This window comes from Kryptolebias marmoratus, linkage group LG8 (assembly GCF_001649575.2).
Source record: "Kryptolebias marmoratus isolate JLee-2015 linkage group LG8, ASM164957v2, whole genome shotgun sequence".
NCBI classification, from domain to species: Eukaryota; Metazoa; Chordata; class Actinopteri; order Cyprinodontiformes; family Rivulidae; genus Kryptolebias; species Kryptolebias marmoratus.
In genome coordinates, this window is record NC_051437.1 from 714,790 (window position 1) to 724,186 (window position 9,397).

Here is a 9,397-nt window from a genome sequence, read left to right on the forward strand (position 1 = left end):
TCAGCATATTTAGATTTGAAGAAAACACACAACAACAACCATTTACAACAGTGGCTACTTGGGACCCCATTGTGTTGCTTTTATTCCTTTACAATTGCTGTTGCTGAAGGTGAAGGCAGTTGTAAAGAAATAGCATCATCCTTTTGTTTATTAGACAAAAAAAAAAAAAAAAAACACTGGACAAATTTTAATGACACAATTAGAAAGTAATCATAGATCTACAACTGACTAACTTTTGGAGTCAGTACAATTCAAGATGACCACTAAAGCAAGTCAACATTAGCCAACACAAAAAAACCCTTGAAATCAGTCAGTTTTACAGAGACTGAGCTATAACGTTATGTGGTAGTAGCTGAGAATCATTCACAACACTGAGTGTGACATCTATGACTATTACATGAGATCCCACGTCCAAAACAGCAAGAACTCATTCCTCATCATCTCATCTTAATCTAAAATTCTGGGATGAAAGGCCAAGGGTGATGCGCATTCTTTCAAGGAATGTAAGGTTTTTAATTGATTTACTTTTTTAGCAATATTTTTGTAGTTGATCCAAGGATAACTGTGGTCACAGGACTTTGACATTGTCAGAAGCGAAAAAGTTTGGGAACCCCTGCTTTAGGAGACCTGTGGAAGTGACATTTTAAGTTTTGTTCCTACTGCAGACTGGACTTTCAGTCAAGTGATCACTGGGTTACACTACCAGAATCACGTAGACTCTTAAATATAGCAACACTGGCATACTGTCAAACTATTTTACAACTTCCCATAGTTCAGTGACAACAGTGTTGGGTGTGGGGTGGGTGGTAGGGGTGCTGACTGGTTTGCTAAAACAAAGTAGCATATGGAAGAGGCTTTGTTATACTGGTGCTCCATATCTGAGATACAATACTTTATAAGGAGTCGTTTCCGCCAGCTTCTGTTATCAGAATCAGGTGTTAGGAATGCATAATGCCTGATGTCAGATTCCTGGCATTCCTCTTTGTGTCAGGCTTAAGTATAAAAGAGCAGAGGTTTTGGACTCCAGCATCTGTACAGCCACTAGGTAAGAGCATCAACTTGTCAGTGATATGAACAGCAGCTGCTCTCAGAAAAGTATGCATCCATCCTCCTTTGCTCTCTGTGGCCTTCTCCTCATCCTAAACCTGCAGCTGTTCAGTACATATCCCATCAACACCGGTTTCACTGGAACAGATATGGATATCTTTAAGGTAAGTCTAATACCAAAATGTTGTTTTGAAAAGTTGAATTTGCTAAAGCAGCCTATGGTTCCCTACAAACTAATTACCATTAACCAACAGGTAAATTAGAATTATTGTCATCAGAACGTAATTGACTGGAATATGATGGATAATGTACAGCTGAGTGGCTCTCTAATTTAATGTATCACAAAATCTTTGGGCCGCAAACTTTGAATAAGGATACTTGATTCTATCTAAAACATTATGAACGGAAAAGTCATGTTTAAGGGTCTTTTTTTTTTTTTTTACAAATGTGCGCCAGTAGTAGAATAATTAAAGCTTAATCTCATGGTCATGTGGATATTGCAGGTGCTCCTTCACAAACTGGAGGAGTCTGTTTCAGAGCAGAGCCAGGTGGATAAGGGAGCCCCTACAGAGATAGAAAGTGTCATCAGCATGGAGGATGAAGCAAACGAAGAACAGCCTCAGGCCGGACTGGATGAAACACAAATCAGAGAGTTTCTTTCAGCCAAAAACCTAAAGAGCCTTCGTAATGACTCATCCAAGAGGTCATCTGGCTGCTTCGGGCGGCGAATGGATAGGATAGGCTCAATGAGTTCTCTGGGCTGCAACACCATTGGCAGATACAGTAAGTAAAAAATTAAAAAGGCACACTTACACGGCAGCACTATAATACAACTATTATTGCTAATATTTTTTACAATTCAGTGATATTTACCTGGTATTTTTACCACTCTTTCTTATTCTCATGCAGATCCAAAGTAAAAGAAAAAGATGAAGTCTTACCAGCTAAACTCTGGAACTCCTGTAACGTCTCTGCAACGTCTGTACAAAATTCTATTTTTATTTTATTACTATTTATTTATGTTTATTTATTGGGTATCTTTTTTTGTTTGTTTTTCTTTTTTTTTGGCTTTTAAGAATATTTATTTAAAAGAGATATGGTATTGGTCTTTATGTACTGTTGACTGTTTAATAAATGTTTACAACCGCTGATCACGAAAACAAGCAATTGTTATGACAAAAAAGCAGTCACATGATTTGTATTCAAGCAACGCAAAGCCAACAACTGCAATATTTTTTGTTTTTAATCTCAGGGCTGTAGATTGCATAATTTGACTGGGCATTGGCAAGTATTGTGAAATCATTGAGCCTAAACTCTTATTTAGCAGTTAATAAAATCTTTTCAGAGTCATGGAGAAATCAAACAGCATCAATTATCAACAGGAATATGTACAACGACATATTAGGGACACTGAAAAATTAAGAAAAGGAAGGTATTGCTTTGAGTTTTGAGATTAAAGTCAAAGGGTTCATAAATTAAGGCGTAGCATTCCCTGAAGGAATGCATATTATCTGCTGGTTTTCATTTAAGAGTTTTAGTAAACCTTGTAAAAACGTTATGCACTATTTCATACAAGGTGTCATGACGTGTTAGTGCTCAGAGAATATGCTGAGGATGAGACACAGCTACAAACACACCAAAATTAGCGTAATACCTGTAAAACAAACTGAGTTATAGCCATTTTTATGTAAGCTAATGTCAATTAGCTGTGGGAGCTATTTTGAGTTGGCTTAACTCAAAACATTATTGACTTGTAGATGTACATCGAATGATTACTTTCTAAGAATTTCACTGAATTCTGTCCAGTGCTTCATAATATATTTTGCCAACAGACAAATTAATTTTACCAGTTATTGCCAAAGTTTAAAGCAAAGATGTTGACAGAGTTAAAGCCATTTTTGTGTTAGCTAATGATGATTAGCTGTGGGGGCCATCTTGAATTGAGTTGACTCCAAAGGCTAATCTGTTGTAGTCACCCCAATGCAAGATGGCTGCTGCAAGTAATGAACATTAGCCAACATAAATGGCTATGACTCAGTTCATTTTACACATATTGAGCTAAATCATGACGTGGTAGTAGCTAGAAGTCATTCAAAACACATACTCCAAGTGCTACTAATTGCACATCTTTGCCTAAAACTTTGGCTTCAACTTTTAGTCGAGACTGTCTGTCTGTTCTCATAAGTTCTCATGAAACCATTGGACAGATTTTACTGAAACTCTCAGAGATTAATCATTGAATGTACAACTGTTATTAACAAATACTGAGCTAAGGTTTAGATGGTAGTAGGACACCAACTTGCAATTTTGCATATCATATAATAGGTTACCTCTGTCCTTTTTCATCATAGGATGATCTTAATCTAACACTCTGGAATGAATAGAGGTGGGTGATATGCATTTTTTTCAAGGAATGCTGTGCCTTTAATGTGATTGGTTTTTTTTTTTGCTTAGTTAAAGTTCACTTTCATGGTGATTTACAGATCTAATAACCTCTAAAAAATTTGGTCAGCTGTGGTTGTTTTTAAATGTGCTATAGCAATAAACTTTGTCTTGACTTCAGATTTCTTCTTCATGATCCATGTAAGCTGACTCAAACACAGAACTGATAAGGCAGTGAAGTGAAGATCTGAAGGAACTTAAAATTTCATTCAAATAAAAAAAAAGCTTTTCAGATCCAGATATTCCAAATCAGAATCTGCAATCAAAAGGAAAACAAAATAGGTTAAATAGGTTAGGCTGTGGTTGGGACTGCTGCTATCTTGGAAGTTTTTGTGTGTCTTTCATCCCCTCTCTTTCTCTTTCTTTAGGGACTTTCAAAGTAAAAGTTGTATGCTCTAAGCTCACCTCGGAGCCCTGTGTTCAGCTCCATTTTCCACAGTAGATTACTGGAGTGTTCAGCACAAATTAGATGGAGTTTTCAAAACTATGAGTGGACAGTATTTTTGGCAAGAATAAAACTCATATTTTTCTACAATATTGCATTTGTATTTCTTTAAAAAATATTCATTATCCCTGCTTTGAAAAAAAAGCTAATTGGTAAAACAATATCTCTAAACAGCAGGAATGGCATCAGAAAAACAATTGTCCACTAAAATGAGTCTACAGGAGATATACAAACATTACTACACTTTCTCAGCTTGTCAGCTTTTTAAGTGGATGCCTGTAGAAACAATCCTGCTTGCAGACTTTTCATCTAAACTAATAAGTGAGGAAAATTGTGTTTTTTGTTGTTGTAACAGTACTTCTTATCAATAAATACTGTACTATTTTAAAAGCTTGTTTATTTTCCTATAATGGTACTACATTTGTAAGGAAAATGCATTTCTGGGTTGAGCAGCATAGTTAAACACGTTTGTTGCACCCTTAAAAAACACGCCAAAGCCAAACACCTTTTTCTGCTATTGCCCCTTGCTTGGTGTCATTAATAGGATTGGATGACAGAAGGCTGTAAAAACAATACATTTTGGCAATTTAACAAATTAGTTGTTAAACAAACAGGAGCCTCAGTATCACATGTAACAGCTATTCACTGCCTGGCACCTCCTCCTGGTGCTCACCAGCTTGGTCACACACTGCTGCGGGATAACATCCCATTCTTCAACCAGTATTTGTCACAAGTCAGCTAATGTGGTTGTGTCAGTCACTCTGGAAAGACCAGCATGCCCACACTGATCCCACAGGTGTTCAGTGTGGTTGAGCTCAGGACTGCAGACAGACCACCTGGAGAGATGTGTGATTGCCATTTGTTGTAGAATCTTGTCTGGATATCTTGCTGCATTGAGGTTGCTTCCAGTGATGACAATCCTTGTTTTTCCAGTAAAGGAGATCCTGCACCACACCATCATACTGCTTCTATCACAGGCTGTTACCCTATCGGTGCATCAATCAGCATAGGATTCCTCCACATGAACAGGTTCCAGTGCATATGTTACCAACACTTGCTCCAATAGGCCTAAGAGTGATGGGCAATCATGGCAAGCCTCCTGGCAGCCTTATCAGACCAGAGATTGGCTATGTGCAGTCTGTGTTCGATTGTCTGGATAGAGAGTCATCTGCCATATCATACTGCAAACCTTGACTGAAAATCTGTTGTCTTCTTTGCCCATATCACATATATCTGATATACCCCATATCCAAATGGAACTTGGCCTTCCATTTTGGGCTCTCCCCAAATAATGCTAAAACTTGGTTTTGTGCAACACCAGCTCTTTATGCACAGGCTCAAGTCAAATCAGTCAAATTTCTGCTTGGAGCAGACATCAAGACCACTGTAACAGGGTCCATGCTCAAAAGTGCTGACAATCAGGTGCCAATCAGCACCTGAGGTATCAGAAACTCCAAACAAGAAGCAATAGCAGAATAAGCTATTTGGTATGACAGAAGATTTGGCAGCTTTTTCATGGGCACAACCCACATGTCCAACTTTATTGCTGAACCCACAAATGCGTTTTCCAAACAAAAGTGGTACTATTTAACAGGAATTAAATATCCTTTCCTACAGTACAAGATTTATTACCAAGAAGCATTGTTACAACAAATAATAATTGACCAAACACAAATTTTCTTAGTTTTTGTGTTATGTTTAGTAATTGAATTAATCACATTTTATTGGTGCAAAAATGTAATAAACTAATGCATTTAGATTTATTCACAATACTGCATTGGTATTTCACTGCTCTACCAATAAAATTCCATTGCGCACATGTGCACCTGTGACTCAGTACACACTGATTAATCTTTACATCAGCCTGCTATTTTTGGCTTAGTATAGACCAGTTTGATGTGCCTTTTGACTGTGTGGGTGTACATCATAGCACACCACATCCAAAGTTCACTCAAACTGAACTTTGACCATGACAAGTGCAGCACAAAACTATTTTTGCATGGAGCATGTAATGCAAATGAATGGGTTTCAGTGCACAGCCATGCGCTTGCCACTTTTGAATTGTAAGCCCCCTTTCCCCCTCCTTCTTTTTGGGTTTAATTACAGAGGCTACTCCCAGTGTGTAAGGCTTGAGTCTTTGGTTGAAAAAAAATGAATTTAAAGTTACTCTTTTGTTTTGCTTTGGTCCTAGAGCTTCTGTTGTCTGGTTTCTGAACGTGAGTACTTCCTTATTAAAAAAAGAAAGGATTGCTCATATTAAGATCCAATTTACAACTCAAGTTACAATCCAGGTCACATCGTGTCAGGTCAAGCTGAGTTAAGTCAAGCTAAAGGAAATTGCTTTAATACCTTTAAAATTGGCAAAATATATATTTAAACATTCTCCTGATACTCCAGAATCTATTCAACAATAACTAGGCCCTGCACTCAGCTACATCAAGTCTCTCATCAGTTAGCTTAATCCCCAGAAACCTATTTAGAAAATCCTGGTACCTACTGAGAGTTCTTAACACAATGATACTTGGTTTTCTTACAGCAGACATTCATCTACTACTGGTGTTTGTCTTATGAAGACTTAATTTCAGGAATGTTGTTGGTATTTGATTATGCTGTATGAGGCAGGGACATAACACTATGTCTTCTCTTTCTCCTTCAAAATGATTTTGGCTGGCTATAAAGTTTCAGATAGTGGCATGTGAAAGTGGGTGAACAATACAGCATTCTTCATCCAGCAAAACCTGCTCAAAATTGGGAACTGGTGGAAGCTTTTGCCGAGACCCCCTCAGACTCAGGAACAGAATCAGGCAGGAGAGGGGCATTCTCCAAGAATTTCTCCAGCATTTCTTAGGTTCTGGAAAAGGAATTGGTTGAGAGGCAACCAGCGGGAGACACCAGAACCTCAAATTCAGGTTCTGGTGTTAAAAAGGTGTGCAATGGTACCTGCTTGGAATCAGGAACTGGTGTTGGAGAATTGTCTGTCAGAAGCCCCTCAGACTTGGACACAGGATGAGGCAGGGGAGAGGCAACCTCTGGGACCCCATAAAACGTGGGAACAGAAACTTGAAGGGAGGCATCCTCCAGGATCCCATTGGACTTAGTCACAGGATTAGACAGAAGAGAGGCATCCTCCGGGACTGCCTCAGACTCAGGCACTGGGTCAGGCAGGAGAGGGGTATTCGCTGGTGCAGGAATTTATTGAGATTTGTCTGGCAGGACCCCCTCAGACTGGGCAAAGGATCCTGATCTCAAATCTGAGCGGGTCTCGGAGGATGCTCTTGCCTCCCTTATCCTGTTTCTGAGTTTGAGGGGGTCTTCAAAGATGCACTCTGACTGCACAACATCTTCAGAATTGATACATACACGCTAACATGTGTAGCATCCATACTTTCTATATTCATTGTTCCTCCATTTTTAAACACTGGGGCCAACATTTATGTCCTCCACTTCACATGCATCATCCAAGTTCTTCAGGCAACGTTGAAGAGGTGAAGATCTTTTAGAATATTGAGATGGATCTTACCCCTCTTGCGCTCTACTAATAGAGCACTTGTTTCCCTATATAAAATGCCTAGGTCATGGGTGTGTCTTCTCCCAAGTCTTTAGACTCTGCCTTCTCAGTAGTAGACAAGGTGATTTTATTGAGGTTATCCTCAAAGTGCATTTTCCACATCCAACAATGATCCCAGTCATAGTAGGTAGTTACCCCAAACAGAATACACCCTCGGACAGACTTCCTGTTTCTAAGCTGTCAAATGGTTTGACAGAACATCTTTGAGGCTAAATTAAAAGTCTTCCTCCATGGCTTCCCCAGATTCTGCCCATGCATGAGTTCAGCTAATGCTGAAGCCCGGAAGTTTGTGGCTATTCTGAACCTGTCAGCTGTTCAAGCAGTCTTTTGCAACAACCAAACCTGAACAGACTTCTTGAGCTTCATTAGTTCTTTTACCACTGGTTTCCGACAGTGAGTCTTTCTGTTGCAACCATTGTGGGTCCATCTGAAGGTGATGTTTAATGCCTTATTCAGGCTGAGCCTAGATGAGCCTTAGGAGCCAAAGCTCAAACACTAGGCTACAGAAGGTTCACCAGTTTCTCTGTTCCCGATGATGTGACATGTTTACTTTGGTGTTGCTCTGTTTAAGTCTTTGAATTGCTCTTAGTCTGACCTCTCCACTGAAACCAATTTCCCATAGCTAGACTGGGAGCTAATGCTCCTGGCAACACAGCCCACAGGATCATAGGGCTGCTCAAACCTTTTCATCATGGTAAAGTAATAAATCCATGGAGGCATCTGGACTTTCTGTTCATCTATTTTTCTTACCTGCTTTGTCCTACATCAACAAGTGAAATTTCTTAGGAATGAAATTTACCAAATTAAATATAATTTAAACATGTTTAAAATAAAACAAACAAATGAATGCTAATGAACAAAAAACAACATGAAATATGAAACATGAGTAATGAGAAGTGAAGTTCACCCTAGAAAGGTTGATATTCTATCACCTAACCACTATAGAAAAATATAAGACAAGCAATCATGACAACCATACAAATTCACAATCACTTTTAAGGTAATTTATCAATTTACCTCGACTGTGGAAAGAAGCCAGAATACCTGGACAAAATTTGTTCATGTATATGGAGAGAATGCTGTCTTTACTTTATGTACTGTCTGTTTTAAATGCAGTTATTGTTGTCATTAATCTGCCCCCCAGAAACTACACTTGGACCAAACCTTCTGTATTTGTCTGTCTCTTTCCTGTCCTTTCAAGCCACTGTTGGCAAAGGAAGATAGCTGCTTCTCTTGGGCCTGGTTCTGCTGGAAGTTTTTTTTTTCTTGTTAAAAGGGGGTGTTGAGGCAAATTGAAGATTTTATGTAATTTGTTGGCTTCCTTATATAAACAATTTTTATTAATTGGCATTTAATATTATATTGAATGTAACTGTATTGTATTATACTAGGAATTGAAATGACAGTAATTGGATTTGACTCTAGATCTGAATAAGATTTATGATGTGAACTATTTTTTTTTCTTTTGTATAGGCTCCTCAGATGACTTGACGTGAATTTGTGCTCTATAAAATCACATAATTTAGAGCAGTAGTTTTAACCAACTCTGGTTGTTTGATTCTCAGAAGTGTGTAAAGTGTTAAAGATTTGCATGTTGAGTATTGAATTAAATATAAAATGTGTCTGGGCACAGGGCACAAAGATGGCTCCTGAAGTTATTTCTTTACAGGCTGGAACTCATGATGATACACAGACACATATGCTGTATGCAAACACACAAACACCTATTCTCAAGTACCACATAAGTACCCATCTGACCTGCTGCCTTATCATCCAGAGGTGTCAGAATGCACTTGAGGTGATCTCCAAAATGATGAACCAATGTCACTGTCTGTCTGCAGCATGTCCAGTGTATGTTCATGGGTGTGTATGTGTGCTAGCATGTATATAACATC

The 9,397-nt window shown here is 38.5% G+C and overlaps 1 protein-coding gene across 1 annotated transcript; it reads left to right on the forward strand.

Annotated features, from left to right (window-relative positions):
- Window positions 1-847: 847 nt before the first annotated feature.
- nppb (natriuretic peptide B) lies at window positions 848-2,908 on the forward strand. The gene is made up of 3 exons (XM_017436738.3): window positions 848-1,211; window positions 1,551-1,830; window positions 1,957-2,908. Exons 1-3 carry the CDS (start codon window positions 1,071-1,073, stop codon window positions 1,965-1,967), a joined length of 432 nt encoding a protein of 143 aa, XP_017292227.1. The 5' UTR covers window positions 848-1,070; the 3' UTR covers window positions 1,968-2,908.
- Window positions 2,909-9,397: the final 6,489 nt, after the last annotated feature.

Excerpts from the sequence above, each read along its gene's own strand:
- nppb (XM_017436738.3), top strand. The coding sequence starts at position 1,071 with ATGAACAGCAGCTGCTCTCAGAAAAGTATGCATCCATCCTCCTTTGCT. Across the intron at positions 1,212-1,550 it reads CAGATATGGATATCTTTAAG|GTGCTCCTTCACAAACTGGA; the intron begins GTAAGTCTAATA and ends TGGATATTGCAG.